The sequence below is a fragment of the Corvus hawaiiensis genome, chromosome 1 (assembly GCF_020740725.1).
Source record: "Corvus hawaiiensis isolate bCorHaw1 chromosome 1, bCorHaw1.pri.cur, whole genome shotgun sequence".
In the NCBI taxonomy this organism is placed as follows: domain Eukaryota; kingdom Metazoa; phylum Chordata; class Aves; order Passeriformes; family Corvidae; genus Corvus; species Corvus hawaiiensis.
Genome location: NC_063213.1, coordinates 21,339,687 through 21,357,491, shown reverse-complemented (window position 1 = coordinate 21,357,491; position 17,805 = coordinate 21,339,687). Strand labels below are relative to the sequence as shown.

The window sequence follows — 17,805 nt, the reverse complement described above, 5'->3', positions numbered from 1 at the left end:
TATTCTGTAATAGTTTAAAATTAATTACAGAGTAATTCAGCATTTTATAAGAAAACCCAATGATGCTTAACCTCATTAGTGAGAAGACAAATCTCTTGTCTTCTAGTGGCACTGTTACAGGATTTGCACTGTCATAGCCATTTGAATGGTTGTGTTCTCTATTGCAAAAGCCTTCAAATACTCCTTCAAAAGAAAGACTGACTTAGCAAACTATGTTACTTCACTTGCAAATGAAGCACTACTCATTATATATAATATTTGTGAGGCCATAGCATAAGAATGACTTTTTTAGAAGTATGTTTACAGCCAAGTGATATGATTGGCACCTTTTAAAAAAAAGGAATCTAAAGATAATAACTGGGGCAATAAACAAAAACGTTGGCATGTAGATGCAGTTTGAATAGTAATATTTCCAGTTTCCAATTCCTCCTACTGCATTTTTAAATTCTCTGCTGGTAATTATAAAATGTGTCCAATATGATATTGGAACAGTTGAGTTTGTCAGTGACTTCTCTAGACATCTGCAATTACATTCTAATACTGTTGAACTTTTCTGATTTAAAACCCACTTAATTTTCAGGTTTTAGTTAAAGCTCCACAGATCAACGAGTAAAGACACTCAGAATAACTCCCCAGTATTTACTGAAGCTTTATGAAAAAGATTGCTATAGGGAAGGAATAACTTAGGATCTTGGACACCACTTCAATCAAATCTATTTTTCGGGAAACAAAGCTACTCAAATGAAACAAAGCACGGTCTGTAACTACACTTTTCAAGTATAAACATCCTTGGCACAGCTTGCTCTTAAAACCATCTTTTGTGCTTTGTAACAAAGACCAAAAGGGTGGGATTTAACTTACCAGATGCAGAAAATTAAAGTCAGCAAAACAACCTATCTCTCCAAACTGCTTTTTCTCTGAGGAGAGGAGGGGATAGAATGACTGGTTCAGAAGTACAAATTAAGAAAGGTCAATTTTACCACAAATGTGGGAGACAAAGACAAAAAGCTGAGAATTAGCCTAAACAGAACACCAGAAACAAAGTACTAGCTATCAAAAAACCAATGGCTTAATAACCTAAAAAATGTGGTTAAATGGGGAAGGGATGCACCTCAGTTGCCTAAAGCAACCCTAATGAAGCTTTGAAGGTGGTCACTAATCAGATTCTAACCCTAACAGATAAAGATCACTGCTGAAGGACTCCTGATTTTCAGGACATTTGGACAATTTTCAAGAGGGCCTGAAAAAGGCATACCCTCGATACATAAATAAACTATCAACTGAGATCCAGCACTTGTTTCCATTTATTCAATCCTCTAGAACCTGGCTCTACAATTTTCTAGCTGGCAAACTGAAAGTAAGTTGTTGATTCAACGTAGCAGAGGGTAGAGTACTTGGGACTAGACATACTTGAAAAAAAAAATTACCACTAGAGAAAAAATTTAATTAAAATGGCTTCAAAAAGCTATTATTAGCTCAGTACTGATTTTCTCATGTGGAAATTTTGGATAACAAGAGAGCTTTCAAATAAAAACGTTCCTATATGAAAACTTATTTTTAATATATAAGTACAAAAGCAAATTATGCTTTGCATGCCCAGAATCCTCTTCCATTTTAGAGTCTTCATCAAAATCACTTCCAAACAGAAATGACATTAAAATTTTGCAGAACAGCCGGCTCATGTGAAAACAGCAAGATGTGCTGCCAACAGAAGCATTTCTCTTTAGAAGCTGATCCTGGATTTCAGTCTGGACTGTTTCACCATTACTTCTGGGAAAAAAATCTCACTGAAACTGCAGTAATTTTTTAATTGCTTATGTGGACTACAGCAAAGAGTCTGTTTACTTACAAACTGTTAGAAATGTAAAGAAACTCCGTCATTTAAACATACTCTCCACTTGCAGTAACTGAGAACAATAGTTATGCCAAAAAAACCCCCCAAACCAAAAAACAAATGAACAAACAAAAATCCCAGCCCACCAGGAATCAACAAAAATTTCTACTTTGGAAGTTGAATGCAATCAATAGTTTTGGGAAGAATGAAGTTGGTGAAAGTTTCAGCTCTTAACACCTCAGAATGCCCCTCTGAATAGCTATTTAAAGAGTACTGTACTGTACAGACTTGGAACATGCTGGCCAGTCCAGGTGTTGTATTACCCACAGAAGTTAAGTTTTAAACGCAAGAAAAAAGTACTTCTATCAACCTTGCAAAATATTCAGTCAGAATTTGGTTACGTAAAAAAATATTAATCACATCTTATTACCTGAAGCATGTTTTCTTCTCCCAAATATTTAATTTAGAATGCTGAATTAGACTGAACTTACAGGAAATTAATCATGGGAGACAAATTTGGGCTGTTTTCAGTGAAACAGACTCTAACAATTTGAAACTTTGCAAATGTAATAATCTATAAAGTTAGAGCCATCACATAATCTGTATTGAGCTTAACTTGCTTCACCTTAAGAAAAGCATTTCCAGGGAAGCACGTTCAAACTGACAAATGCCATCTATCACTGCGAATTCTTAAAGCAAATCAGCCTTTCCCACAACTGGGAGAGGAGGTGGTTGCCTGTCACGGATCTCTAATTTTGCAGAGTTTAGGTCTGGTTTTTTCCCTACTCAATGATTATACATTCTCTTTAAAGGCTGAGTGGGTTTCCTGCTTTGTTAAGGAGACATATTGGATCTCTCTAAAATAGCAGTGAGATGCCCATTAAAATGCATTAAACTCATTCAAGTAGGAAAACTGCATTTATTTACCAAATTACATCAAGAAACAACGAGCTGCCGCTCCTATCAGACATACTTTGATTGATTTGGGATTCATTATCTCATAGCCAAAATCAATAAATGGGCCGCATTTGCTTTCTGTAGTCTTCCAGCAATCTTCATTCTACGAAGAGATCTTAAACCCCCTGAACAAGCTGAAAGATTCGACCTCATTCACCAATGCTTAACTGAAGTGCTGCCTCTGCAACACGAACATAGATGGAATAAGCTTTGAGGGAACAGCCTTTGAAATGAGACATTTTCCTCTGTAATCCCACGGCCACTGACACATCAGGGCCACAGCCAAAACCACAGTGCAGTTTTAGAATTGAACTGATACTCTAGTTCTGGCCAATTCTAGTAATGAACTCTAGTTTTTACTGAGGGAGTCTGAATGAGAGATTTTCAAAAGGACCTCACTATTATGCATGGGAAAACTCTAATGGCTCCAGAAATGTAAGTAGTTTAGCATAACCACGCATCACAGAATTCCGATCACAAGTTTGAAACAATTACATGGGAGAAGGACTATCAATGAGAGCAAAATGAATTTGTATTTTCTTCAGACAAACAACATCTTCCAATTACCTGCAATTGCAAACAATTGTTTACTTTAGCATTTGCTCACTCTGGAACTAAGGTTAATGTTTTCTTAAACATCCAAGCACTGACCACATACAGAAATTTTGATCCTGTTTCCTTTTGCAGTTAGACATCACTGAGTGTCCCCTTAAATAAAATCTATGTCCCCTTAAATAAAATCTATTCTAAGGGAAGGAGGTAATGAAAGATTTAATTCTTAAAATTAACTTCACTCAATGTATTTTTTTCTAGGGTGACCTTACACAGAAGCTCTTTAACAGACACACTGCTTGATGATTAAGTGAGCTATGCTAATGCAACAAATGATCCAGGAGGCACAAAAGGATGACTTTAAATCACCAATATTTCTAAATTTAGATCTTCAGCTTTTCCATACTGTAAAAATCAAATCAACAGCATACTCACATCACCTGGAAAGGAATTTTGGAAGACTTTTCAGTGTAATAACATTACAGCTTTACTAGTGAAACAATGCAATGAGTTGCTTGGGTAAGAAAACGGAGGAACCATCATTCTTTGGCAAAATGGTTGAATTTCTATAATTATTTTGTCAGCCATATTTGAGATGTGCTGCTGGCTATTAAGGGTACTTTCAAGAAGACTTTGACCATATATACCAGCTAGCTCCTTAATACGTTTTGAAGTAGTTTGTCACTGAAATAGTTTTTGAAAAATATCCCAGACTATAACAAATGTGAGGCTGACAGCTTGGGAAGCACTGAGCTGTAAAAAAACTTAGGTCCTAAGATTCTCAAAGTAGAGTGTCTCAAGACAGGGAACTGGAATAAAGCTACAGTGACAGTGAATATACTTGTTCAATTGGGATAAAAGATGTCATCAACAAAATTTTGCACAGGAATTTGCAGCAGTCTTTTCTGACAGTAAGGAAGAAAGGAAAACTATAATTTCTGTCTTCTAGAAGAGTGACTGTTGTAAGGAAGTGCTATTATATTTGAAAGAAAAGAAAACACTTAGGAATCAAAATATCACTGTTCCTTTTAAAATTCTAGTAAATGGGCACAGAAAAGATAGTTGAGGGATTTCTGAGGCTCTGAGCTCAATTTTCCTTGATTGTGAATTAGCAATGGATGTGGGAGAAAGGCTGCATTTCCCCTCCAGTAGGAGCTACCAGTTTTCTCAAAGATTTTTTCTCCGTGCTTGACAATTTCAGAAGTGGCACCAATCAGAGAAATGATCAAGGTATTCTGTAAGTTTCAAGACTAAAGAGTAACATTAAATGTAAGCACTAGATCTTTTTTTAAGTGCTGTGTTTCCAGTGTCAGTAACTACTGGAAAGGTGTAGAGGAGCAGCAATGCTTACCAGAAACCAACAGCCCCTGTAGGCCTTATCTAGGAATGAGCTGAGCCAGAAGATAGGAGTACTACGTCATATCTGGACTGCCTTTTTCTTGTTCATCTTTTGTTTTTCAGAGACTGTTCTTACATTATCCCTCTTATACGGTATCTCTTTAGCAGATACAACACTGACTGACCATGAAAACATCAATTTAAAGCTTCAAACTTAAAATATAACTGGGATGACACGTTCCTTTTTATCAAGAAGAATTTCCTGCCTAGTAGACACTGGGTCAGCATCTGAACCAGCACTTCGTATGTTTTCCTGCATGCCATTCAAGCTCAATCCTGAATGCAATTTAACAAACTGACATGGAAACTCTTAAGACATGGAGAGGTCAAAAATAGAAAAGTTACTTAAGAAGCTGCTCAAAGACTTTATCCCAGCAAGAACACTACTATGTCTACTTAGCTTCTGAGTGAAGAAATATTGCCAAGCTAACTTACAAACTTTCCTGTATATAAAACAAAAGTTAATTACAAATGCACTTGCTCTGTCTTTTTACACCATTGTTGGGGTTTTTTAGGAGTTCTAGGTTTTTTTTCTGTTAAAGGAATTTTCCCCCATACTGTTACTAAGACAACAAATCGCTGGGTACTTCAGAAAACAAAGAGCTACCCATTGGGGGTGGGGTGTGCCTGGCTACTCTTTTGTTTCACCTGGGTGTGGGGTCAGTTGGGTCTCGCGTCAAGAGAGAGAGGAAGCTGTTTTTCCTACGGCTGCTTTTCTTTCTGCTGGAGAAACACTGGGATCCCAAGCCCGCCTTCCCTGCCCCGCTCGGAGCTGGGCCGTGGCCGCCCTGCCCCGCCGCAGCTTCCAGCCTTCGCTGTGTTGTAGCCATGCTCGCCCTCCCTGCCCAGACCTGCGGGGGGTTCTCCGTTTGGATACATCTGGTCTGCCAGCTGGGATTTGTGCTCGTCCCTGCCGTTCCAGCCTGCTGTTCCCGAAGGTCCAGCCGGACACCGGGATCGGCTGCCCAAAGGTTGATGAAGCCTTTGTTCCATCCCTTCCCGGGATCCCAGGTCTCCAGTGCCGCGTGCCCCCCGAGCTCGCTCCGGAGCGCCCCCTGCAGCCGCGGGGGAACCATCGCACCTGCCCTGCTCACCGGGAGCCGCCAGCGCCCCTGCCGGCTGCGAGCGGAACTGCACCCGAGGGGAAAGGGCCCGACAGCCGAGAAGGCTGGGACTGGGTTTGTGATTGTTTGCTGTTACTGCCATGGTTATTGTTGTTTGTTTGACTGGTTATATATATAAGAGTAAAGAACTGGTATTCCTATTTCCCACATCTTTGCCTAAAAGCCCCTTGATTTCAAAATTATAGTAACTCGGAGGGAAGGGGGTTGCATCTGCCATTCCAAGGGAGGCTTCTGCCTTAGCAGACACCTGTCTTTCAAACCAAGACAATCATCTTTGCGGAACAGTATGTAGCAATATTCCTTCATGTGACTCCTTCTTCCCTTAGGTTTCCAGAAACTTGTATGTCTTCTACACAATGAAACATCACAGTATTAGGATGAATTAACAGTGACATGCCACCACCATGCCTTTCTGCTTTCAAGCTGTGCTCTAAAACATTGATCATTTGCTTGCCTTTCCTCTTCCAAACTTCATTTACGAGAGAATTTTTCTTCTATCCATTTGAGACAAATTGAATTATCATAATTTTCAGACTTTTTCCTGAAGAAGTTCAATGATTAGGAATACCCATGATAAACTAAGAGGCCATGCAAGCTTCCCCGTAGCTCCTTCTCCAATAAACCCAACACACAGCAACATTATTACCCCAATCAAAATCTCTCCATGAATGTTGTATGTCACATTCTGTGGCAGTTTTTGCAGTTTCTCTCATACCTTCCTTGTGTGCTAGAACAAAGCTCAGAAAAGTTAAAATACTGCAAGTCAGTTGCTTAAGACCAAATACTTTTATTATCCTCATTAAGGAAAAAGTGTTAGAGCTTAAAGTCTTACGGTTGGAACAGAGTTTGGTTAGAGAGCAGAAAGGAACTACAACGCACATCTGAGTCATGTTTGCACTTTCAGCACCCTGTGGTACAGGATGATGACCCCTGCAATTCTAAATTAAAATCTTGTATTGCTTGCTCTAAATTCTTAAGCTTAAAAACTATTAACAGGTTGCATATTGAGAACCATTCTTTAACATATTTAACATAAGCACTTAGTTTATTAAGTTCTAGTTTACTAGCAAAGTGGTTGACAGTCATCATCCAACAGTCAATACAGGGACACTAAGACATATTCTGAAGAAGAAACTAGCAAGTTTAAATTTCTTTCTGAGTAGAAAAGCATTCCAACAACCTCATTGTTATGAATGACCAATATAAAAGTATCTCAAAAATTTGGGATAAAAAAGCATAGCTTTCCAAAACCATGCTTTATTTTACTCAAAGTGACACTGCAGAGGACATGGTTCTATATCTGACACAGGACTGAGACAATTTTAAAAGAAGTGCAGTTCAGTTGCCTTCAGTTCTTTCTGAACAGGTTATACCCTGGTTCTCAGTAGACATTTACTAAGACCACTTCCTTAAATAAATCCCAAAACATTGCAGAGATAAGCATTTCACAGGCTTACAAGAAAAAGTTGCCTACATCCATAGGTTAACAACAGATTGCAAATGGCAGATTGTAAAAAAGCATGCTGAATAGTACACAAACACAATGAAACATATCTTCTTACATTTGAAATATTCATACCTGGGTACACTGCCTGTTAAACTTCTTTCACTTGATGATGATGATGATGATCCAGGTCTCTGATCTGTCTTCCTCCCTAGAGTCTCTGTTGCACTAGTCTGAGGTTTTTCACCTTCCTCTCCTGGCTTTTTTTTTTCAGTATCACTTTCATCACTGCCTTCTCCTAAGATGTCATCCACCTGCCAAAGAGTGGAGGAGTCAGTTTATCTTCCAGCAGACTACTCTGTAATAATCTTTCATAATTATTGGATCACTCTTCAATAATCATTAAGAATATGCTTCAAGTTTCCTTGGCCTCCTCTGTCAAAATTTAAATTAAACCCCAATGTCTTCAATGCAGTTTCTGTAACAACTAGCAACATTCTATTCAAATATTTATTCTATGCTTAGCTTAAGATAGATACACATATACTCACATGACAGTCACACAGAAAACTATTATAAAAAGAGTGCTGTCTTTTGAAATTAAAGAGATAGATGATTTATACTATCGTAACATACTGATGCATACTTTCTACTACATACATTTTATATTATTATAGCATACAGAATCACATGGGCAAGGCATATTAAAATCTCTACTAAGAATTCTTATATTTACAGGTATTCCTTGATACATATATAACTATGAAGAAGTCTATTTCTAAATAATACAGTATGAATGAAACATAATGTACAAACCCCATTTTATCCAGATTATCTGATTGTGCTAATTATTAAGGATAAATCTATCAAAGGGCTTACATATTTTGTTAAATAATTGTTTGGCCTTTACTTTTGAAAAGTTAGCATAGGATTTGATAATCCTCTAAAAATTTGTTGTGACAGGTTCAGTACTGTTGAAACCATCATTAAAAGCAAATCATACTCATGAGCCACCCTAATGAGCTTCAAAAGGTTATATTCTTTTTGGGTTAGCATTCAACCTTGAGAAAGAGATGAAAACATGAGAAAACACAGGTGAAGATCCCACAGTCTCAATTTTTTGTGAATGGCAGAAGACATGGAACTAAGCCATGTGTGAGCATTTCTCTACTGATATTTAAGAATTTTTCCTAGAAGCAGCTTATTTCAACACAAGTTAAAATATGCTTCACTACTACTCTCTGTTCTCCCTAATCCACACCTGCTTTATCAATAAGAAAAATATCTGCATATGAAAATGGGCTAAAAGATTTTATGCTGTTAATCTGTTGCTTTTACATGAATAATCCCAACAGCTAAAAGAAAGCTGTAAGAAAATCACTTATATCTAGTCATTAATAAATGGACCTTTAATTTCTTTGTTTAGCTCATTAAAAGGAACTGCAAACCAGTGTACCACATCTAAATCCAGAAGGCAGTTTCAGGTAGAAACTGTAGGAACTGCTGTGTCAAATCAAATGGCATTAGTCCAAAAATGTTTTTCCTGTGAGCAAAAGTTGTCATATGCATGACAAATAAGAATCATGGAACACAATTAAGGTTCAGGGAGACTGAAAACACTGCTAGAGATAAGCCAACAGTGAACCAAGTAGAAAAATGTGAAGTACACAGGATGGGGATTTTTCTGTGTGTACAGAACGCAGTGAAAGTGTCAAGTGTTTTAAGAGCTACAGCTTGGGATGGCAGGAAGACCCTGCACATACAGCTTTGGTAAAAGACACTCCAGGTAGCTGACATGGCCAGTAATTGACAGCCAAATGGCAGCACAGATCCACAGCTCTGACAACTCCTTTCCTGCAAGTCTTTAACATTTAAACTTACATTCCTTCATTCCAAAAGCAATACTTTTCCAGAAAGTCTTATGTTTAAAACTATGTTCTCAATACAAAATATGTTAAGGTTTTCAAAGGATAAAGTTAGGCTGATAGACATTCACTATTACAGATGCCTCTCTCAAACTGAAGTTTGAAAGCCTTTTAAAATCTACTTTGTGTGAACAGTTTTGACAGACTAGCAGTCTAGTTATTGCCATGTCTGTTTTTCTTTCATCCTGTACAATAACATTATTTGTTTGAAGTCTGAAATGCCATTTAATATTAAAATTACTAGAATTAGTTGTACACATATATATGCTATTTCTCTGAAAGGCCATATAAAATGCATGTATAAATCACAGAAATATATAAAATTTTGAAAATCATTGCACATGAAAACAATGTGGGATGGTCCCTACAAATCTCTTAAACTAGAAGGGCACCCCAAACATGGATTCCTGCTTAATTATTGGCTAAATTGCAAATGTGCTGAAAAATATAAGTATTACATCTTCATCTTCCACAATTCTCAAAAGAAATGGAAAAAACCCCATATTTTCATTGAGGTAGTGAGATCTCAGCCCTTGACACTTGAACAAGTTAATAGGCAAAAAAAGTTCATTAATATCTATACACCAACTACCTATCTATACCTATCACTAACTTTGAATAAATAAGAAAGTTCAAAGAGTAGAGGAAACTTTTAATCTGATTCAGAACATGACAGATATAGATGTGCCAAGTATCAACTATAGCTTCATCGATGGGATTAGATTTTATATAATTAATATAAGTGGAACATATAACACTTCAGAAGAAAATGCCAGCTAATACCAAATCTTACTGATAAGATACAGTGAAGGGACGCTTACTGCTTTAACACCCATAGCAGCTACCTTTGAAATAGAGTTTTATAATCCAGCAACAATGATTAACATTGAAAAATGATTCATCCCTTGAAAATGACAAAGTTGTTCAATTCAGAAAGAGAATCAAAAGCCTGACAACTCTTTTAAACACCCAATTATAAAACCAAGTAAAAGTCCTCATCTGACAAAGTTATTTTACTTCTCTCTTAGGAGGAGCAGAGCATACACTCAAGCAAAGTATAAAGACCAAAGAGCATAAAGACCATGAGATTTTTAGTCTCATTCTCTGATGAAGAGCTGAAAAGTACCTAAAGCTTTGCTAAAAGGAAAGTCAGAACTTTCTGTAGTATTAACAAACCAGATCAGCTGAAAGCATTTTCACTCTAGAAGTTGAGTTTACACATTCAAATTGAATCAAGACTCCAAGAAAACACCAAAAAAGAAACTGCTATGAGCAACTTCAATTTTTCATAAAGTTAAGTTACAGGCAATGTTTTGATACAGCTTTATGGATATGACAGAGAGCTATCATGATACCTTACATTTTTTCAAGTAGCAACTACATACACAGTAGTGCAAACTACAGATTTAAAAAGAAAAAGGAGCTGTGAATAAACTTTAATTCTTGTTTTTCAACTAGCAAGTACTTTAGGATTCAAGTTTTAATAGAATTGAGAAGCTACCTTAGACAGCCAACAGGACAACACTTGCAACTGCTCAAAAGATCTCTTAAAAGTGCTACAATGGTCTGAAACACTTTACAGGATTTAGAGAAGAAAAATCTATAAAAACAATAGGTTTGATAAACAGCTGGAAATTTTGTACTGCACAGAAGATACACATATTTCTGCCCCCCCCCCCCCCCCCCCCCCCCCATCTTTCTGAAAAGACTTTTGCTCCAACTGATTGTGTACGTTAAGGGAAAATCAGAAAAAACCACCAAGCATTTAAAGGAGTTCTTTAGGTCTGTTTCTACTGCCACAAAAATGACTGTTCATTGTTAGCAATGCAAGCAACTGGTATTGACAGTAAGTACAGATAAAACCCAACTCCATTTCAGCATAAAAACCTGTGTGTCCTGAGCATTTGAGATTGTGTTGAATGCATTTTTTCTTAGAAAAAACTGGCAAAAACTAATATAGTCTGCCACCTGTGTCAAAAGGTTTCAATATGTACCTTATACTCCCCCTATGGTATATAAGGTCAAAAAATAACTCTAAAAGGATCCTATAACCCCTGGCTCCCCTTCCAACATTCCCTGCTACTTTGTCCCAAACTATTGCTTTTTAGTACATTACAGAAATCAGCTGACTATTTCACAAACTTTAGAAGAGCAGAAAATGAGAAGACAAATAAAGATAACGTAGGAAAGGGGACACTGAAAATTACAAACTAAGCAGCACTTCCGAGCATGTAAAATTAACAGTGAATGGTTGTATCAGATTGTAAATCAAACTAGAGAGAGTGGTGGCTCTATCTTTCTGGAGCTGTGCACTGAACTTTCTAACCTTCCAGGGCAGAAGTGTGAAAAAACTGCTCTGTCTGTGGCAAAATAAATGTAAATAATACTCTAAAAGCTTATTAACTCCACACTATAATGTAGTTTGTAGGAATTAATACAGCACTGCTAACTCTAAAGCAGGTGCAGTTATATTCCCATAACCCAGCTTACAAGAAGTCACCCAACAGTGCTCTACACAGTGTGCACAATCTCTCGACAAATCATGATTGTGGCACAATCAGAAATGACTGTCCTCTCTTTCCTCAAGCTGCTCGAAGCGTACACCCGGCATTTGGAAAAGCGAGGAAAGGTTTATCAAGAGAGGGACAGAAGAAATTATGTTTGTGCAATTGACTTGGAAAGTTTAACTGCTCAACACAAAAGAAGCGCAGTTTTGCAAAGAAGAGCGAGAGGCCATGACAGGACTGACAAAGCACCTGCACAAGCACGAGGCAGAAAGTGAAGTGCTGGGTCGCTTAACTTGCACAGGCAGTCATCTTAATTTCAAATCCCACTGGGTTCTGTGCTAAACAGCATAATACAGATGTTACCCATATGTCAAACTTAAGCAAGATCAGGTGCTAGTTATGCAACTCTATATGTCAGAGTAAAGTTTCTGTGATAGCTGACTATCTGGATGCTATCTTCTACTGAATACAGTATTAATCTAGTTTTTACATATGTGTTACATTGTACCCTTGATAAAAAGGGCTGAGTTCAACAACATATCTAGAAAATACTCTTAATTTCTAGTGAAGCCAAACAGCAAAAAAGCAAAATCGAAGTGTAAAGAAAGCATAGTAGTACTTAGAGACAGAGTTTCATTGAAATTCCAAAACAAAACAAACCTTTCCTAGAATAAGTAAAAATACCTGAAGTCAAGTGAATTTCTATTAAGGATCACAGACAAGCAGTTATTCACTCTGTGAATAAATTCAACATAGAATCTGGTTTTAATGGTGTAAAATGGTTTTACAACAAGCTTTCAGAATATCCAAATAGTTTCAAAATAAGGGAATGTGTTTTTCTTTGTAATTTTTATCATTTACTGTATTTATATTCATAAACACTGTCTCTCCCTTTCAACAAAAAGACACCCTCAATTTTCTTTCATTAGCAATTAAAGAAACATTACAACGTTTTACTGTCTTTTTGTAATAGGAAAGTATTAGTGAAATAAAGACATTACCGCTTTGTTCCTCAGCAGCTGAAGTCCCAGAATGAGATCTTCATGCTCAAGAAGTATTATTTAAAATACATTTTGCTTTTCTAAATACTTTATGGTATATTTTTGAGTGGGAGGTGATTGCCCTTTTCCTCTGTGAAGGGGCATTAACCATGGGTAGCTTTTTTTAGTTCAGGCAGTAAACAGATTTCTGAGTTATATTCAAAGTCAGGCGTTAAGAATGAGAGCAAAACCAAACCTGTAACTTGTGCTTCCTGGCACTTGTGGTCTGGAATGATTTTCACCTACTGTCATCAAACTGCACATAGAAATATTAGCAGTTCCTGGTAATAACCAGGAGGTTATTAGCCAGTTTTAGGATGAAAAGCAATTATGTGAGAAGAAAAAGCCTTGGCTCGATGCTGAGCACAGCTGCTACGCTCAAATTTGAAACCCAGCAATTTAAAAACACCACGTGGAAGTAATTTACAAGGAGCCCCCACTGCAATCCCTGGAGGCTGCACTGGGACCTTGCTGGGAAACGAACAGAGGCAGTGGAGCCCCAATAGCTGGAGTTCCCAACGCTGCTCACAGCACTGGCTACAATGCCAGCACAAGCTTTAATTGCAGCCCTGGGCAATAGACTGTGCTCCTTAAAGGCAGATCTGAAGGGAAAAATCCCAAACCCACTGCCTCTGGTAATCTGACCACTTAACCTCTGCAAATGAAAAGGAAAGGTAACTGCAACTACAGCTGCACAATTCACTGTATTTGGGCTTTACTACTGCAGTTAATACTTTGACTAGAATGAAATAAAATGTCACTTAGAGATTGCATACCAATATTGTTATTAAAAAGCAACACTAATCCTGTATCCTTCATATGATTGAATGAGATTGATTCTTCAAAGAATGCCATTTAAAACTTTGAATTTCCTACCTGGAGATCAATGTCTAGATTTGAGTGGAAACCTTGTAAACATTCTTAAGATGCCTAGAACAAACACCTGAAACTGCTAAAAGAAACACAAGGTGCAATCTTTCCTTGGTAATTAGGGTGCTTCGAGTGCTGACTTAAGGATTCTGAAGTCCTTCTAAAACATAAATTTTATTATGGAACAAGGGGGAATGGTTTTCAGGTGAAAGAGGACAGATTTAGATTAGATATCAAGAGGAATTCTTCCCTGTGAGGATGGTAAATCACTGGAACAGGTTTCCCAGAGAAGCTGTGGATGCCCCATCCCTGGAAGTGTTCAAGGGTAGGTTGGATGGGGCTCAGCGCAACCTGATCTAGTGGAAGGTGTCCCTGGCCATGGCAGGGAAGTTGGAACAAGATGGTCTAAGTCCCATGGCAGGGGGGCTGGAATGAGATGACTTAAGTCCCTTCCAATCCAAACCATTATATGATTCTCTGATTATTAGTATAATGAAAATTGCTTTCTTCTATTAAATTAGTAACACTTCACTGATGTTGGAAAGACGAAAAAGCCCATTCCTAACTACTAATTTGTGAAATTTAAATTAAATTCACATGGACTAAAAGTTACCAACTGTAATATTCACAACAAATTTTTAATTTAAAGTCTCTAAAGAGAAAATGTCTCAAGGGAGATAATATGATGATTTCTCCAAAGCCTTTCTGAGTCAGAGACATCACTGGAGCCTGGAAGCTATGGCTTCATCCGATTATAAAGCCATCCATAACTCTAATCTTCCTTTCCTTTATTCTGTTTTCAAAAGAAATCCTCTGCCAAAAGATTGTTAAATAGCAATAGGCCTGTAAATCTACACTGTAATTTTTTTCAAACAGTGAAGTCAAAGATAAAAAAAAATTACCACAATACCTGTGGCCAGAATACAGTTGTTCACCTATGCTGGAGGACAGATTCAATGGGAACAACTTGAAAACAAGAACAGCATTTCCACTCCACCTTCCCTGCCCATCAGCTTATAGGTGGGATGGAGAGGAGAGACAACCTGAGCCCACTGGAGGCAGCAAGCGTGGAGCCCTCTGTTCCTTTGGTTGCAGCATTTCTAGAACAATGATACCCTAGCATACATAAGAACTCCATGGCTGCTAAATGCAATGATTCTTCAATTTAGACTGCTGAAAATATCCATGCCAAAATTCCAGAAAAGGCTCCAACAATATAAGTTAAAGGCCAGTGAGGAAGAGCATGATCTACAGCTACCCTTCAGAGAAAGAATGTGTTTTTAGTCTCTTACTGACCATTATTTATGAAAAGTTCTGGCCTTAGGTACAGCAAAAAAGCAAGTAGTTGGAAGAGGTTTGTCCTAGGGTTCTTTGCAGGGAAGCAATCCTCTGCTGACACGGAGAACAGAACGCTGCCTCCTCAGCAGCAAGCGACTTTTCAGGTCACTCTCATAGCTATAAGCAACTGTGGGCTGCACCATGACCTTACTGCACAGAAAAGAATCCACTTAGTTTCACATCACAAATTTTTTTCCAAATATGGAAAAATCTAATATTTTTAAACGTAGCTTTGATCTTAATTTTTTCTTCTTTATAGGAAAACTTTTCATTTCACTTTTTTCCTCAATGAACTGAAAAGCTTTTTTTATGTTTATTCCTACCACCCGAATGTTTAGGTACAGTTAACTGAGGATATTACCACCTATGTCTTCAAAAAAGCTAGCAAGTATTTCAGCATGCTTTTCAGAGGTGATATTATGGCATAATACATGTGAACAATTAAACTTTCCTACAATTTCCTACAGTCTGTATCAAGAGATTTGGGCTGAATTGAAGTAACTTTGAAACAAAAAATTTTCTTATACAAAGATGTCACAGGAAGGATAAGCAGTCTGAATTAGGTTAAATTGTCCCTCAGTACATAAAATTTAAGGGAGAATGTGTGACGTAACTCAGTCCCATTTCTTCTGAGTAACCTCAAAAGAACTTATCTTTCACATTCTGTCTCATCTGTTTTTTTTCTTTAGCATTAGAGTGCTTTTTTCCTCCTTTCAAATTTCTGACTTGATTTTTAGAGTCACATAAGGCATTTATGCAAGTGTCCAATACCCCTTTGTCTCAAACACTTCAAATACAGATTTCACTGTTCTCTACCACAATTACCACTGGCTCGTTGGAGCAGGTGATGAATAAATATCAGAAATGACTAGTCTTGTTCATGATTAAAAAAAGAAACACTTTTCCTCTATTTCCATCTCCATACACTGAGATCTACCTTTGTACCATCTTGATTTTGATAAAGGCATGCTTCAGGTTAGAATATCGAATCTGGCAGTGTTATTATATCTAGTTTGGTAGATTGAGAAACAATTATTCTAACAGTTTAAGGAATATTACCGAACCTTAGAAAAAAGCTTTTATGAGATTTCTTTCACATATAATTAATTTAGATATTGACTTGTATGTCCTGGATGACTACATTTAAATTAAAATGCATCCCACTGAAACCAAAGCTGGTCAGAAAAAAGCTATACGTTTATATACTCAGTCGTGAACTGCATGTTCTTCAGTATCAGTTCCCCTACTGAGAAATCACAGGATTTGACTAGTAAACATGCTTAATAACTTGCAAGCTTGAAGGAAATGGAAACCATCTGAGTGCTCAGAATTTCCACTATGCAAAATATTAATCTTGCTTTTTCTATTTCAATTAGCCCATCCTTTATGTGAAAAACACCTTATGGGACATCTGAGAGTTTGTTAGTCGCTAGACACCTAGAATCACAGAATAATTTAAGTTGGAAGGGACTTCTGATGGTCACAATGTCCAGCACCCTGCTTGAAGTCAGATCAGTTCTATAAAGTTACTCAAGGCTTTGTTCAGGAGCGTTTTAAATATCTTCAGATATGGAGATCTAGGACCACTCCTGGAAACCTCTTCCAAAGTTTGATCACCCTTGAGGTAAGAAGGTTTTCCATTATACAGAGTCAAAGTAATCCTTGTAATTAGTGTCTGCTGCCTCCCACCCTATCACTGCACATCTTTGGGAATTGTCCACCTGTGTCTTTTTTAAACTCTCATGCTGTTGTTGACAGCTGCTGAACTCTCACCACCACTATTAAATGAGTTGCCATGAGTTTGAAAGGGTACATGTTTTTTAAGAAAACCCACTAGGTTTGGATTTGGTGGGGGGAGGGCTCTAGGCAAGAGTTTTAATACAGCATGGCTTTTTCTACTAGGACAGACAATTAACCATTAAACTTTAAGCATTCATATTTGATCTCTGAAGGGTTGATACTTTAATAATAATGGCAATAAAACCATCAAGACGATGAACTAAAAGAAAAAAAGAGGGCAAAGTCACATGCTTGAGTTTAGCTTTATTTTTATAAATTCAAAACTCATCATTTGCTTTTTCTCAGAGAGCCAGGATAAGAACATTGAAATTACAGGACAAAAACTGATCACCAAAAAGGAAAACTAATTTAGATTTATCCAAAGTTTTTTCCCCTCCCCTGTGTAACACTACCAATCATCAAGCAGAAACACGAGTGAGTACACCTTCAACAAACAGATGGTACATTTAAATTTAACCACAGGGTTTCCCGGTATTGCAAGAGGAGCAGAAGTAAGAAGGCAGAAGGACTGACACTTCAAGTGTCCTGCTGTAGAGAGATGCAACAAAACTATCTCACTGCTCATTGTGTGACATCTCAGAGACAGGAGCAGTTTAGTTACCTTCAACTACTTTTTTAAGCTGGGTTACTGCGTAGCTACCCCATTTCCCTATCCCTCTTCATTTTATGTCTACACTAACACCCAAGCTGTTAACAGTATGCCACAGCAGGAATAAACCACTGCAAAGAGACTTTGGATAAGCATCTCTATTAAAATGTGTAGCCACAACCTGAATAGTGGGAGACTGCAACAGACCAATGGCTTGGAGAAGTTATGTTAAAAGTATTACCACATACTCTTTTGTGACCAATTTAGAATTTCATAATCTGATGAACTGAACCATGCACTACTACTGCAGCCTATTGGTACTATCAGCACATTCTCTTCTGAAGAGTAATATTTGTGCCACTGGCCCATCTTTCAAGTTCACCTGTACCTGCAAGTCCTAAAAAACAAAACCAAAAAAAACAGCAAT

At 37.4% G+C, this 17,805-nt stretch overlaps 1 protein-coding gene across 2 annotated transcripts in view; it reads right to left on the bottom strand.

Annotated features, from left to right (window-relative positions):
• CTDP1 (CTD phosphatase subunit 1) overlaps window positions 1–17,805 on the bottom strand; it is a 102,347-nt gene that overhangs the window by 25,552 nt on the left and 58,990 nt on the right. Inside the window, exon 12 of one of the 2 annotated variants that reach the window (XM_048295737.1) lies at window positions 7,445–7,623. The exons of the other annotated variant lie outside the window; for it this stretch is intronic. Within the exon in view, the coding sequence (XP_048151694.1) occupies window positions 7,445–7,623 (179 nt within the window). The remainder of the gene's footprint in view (window positions 1–7,444; window positions 7,624–17,805) is intronic. 2 annotated transcript variants of the gene reach the window in all.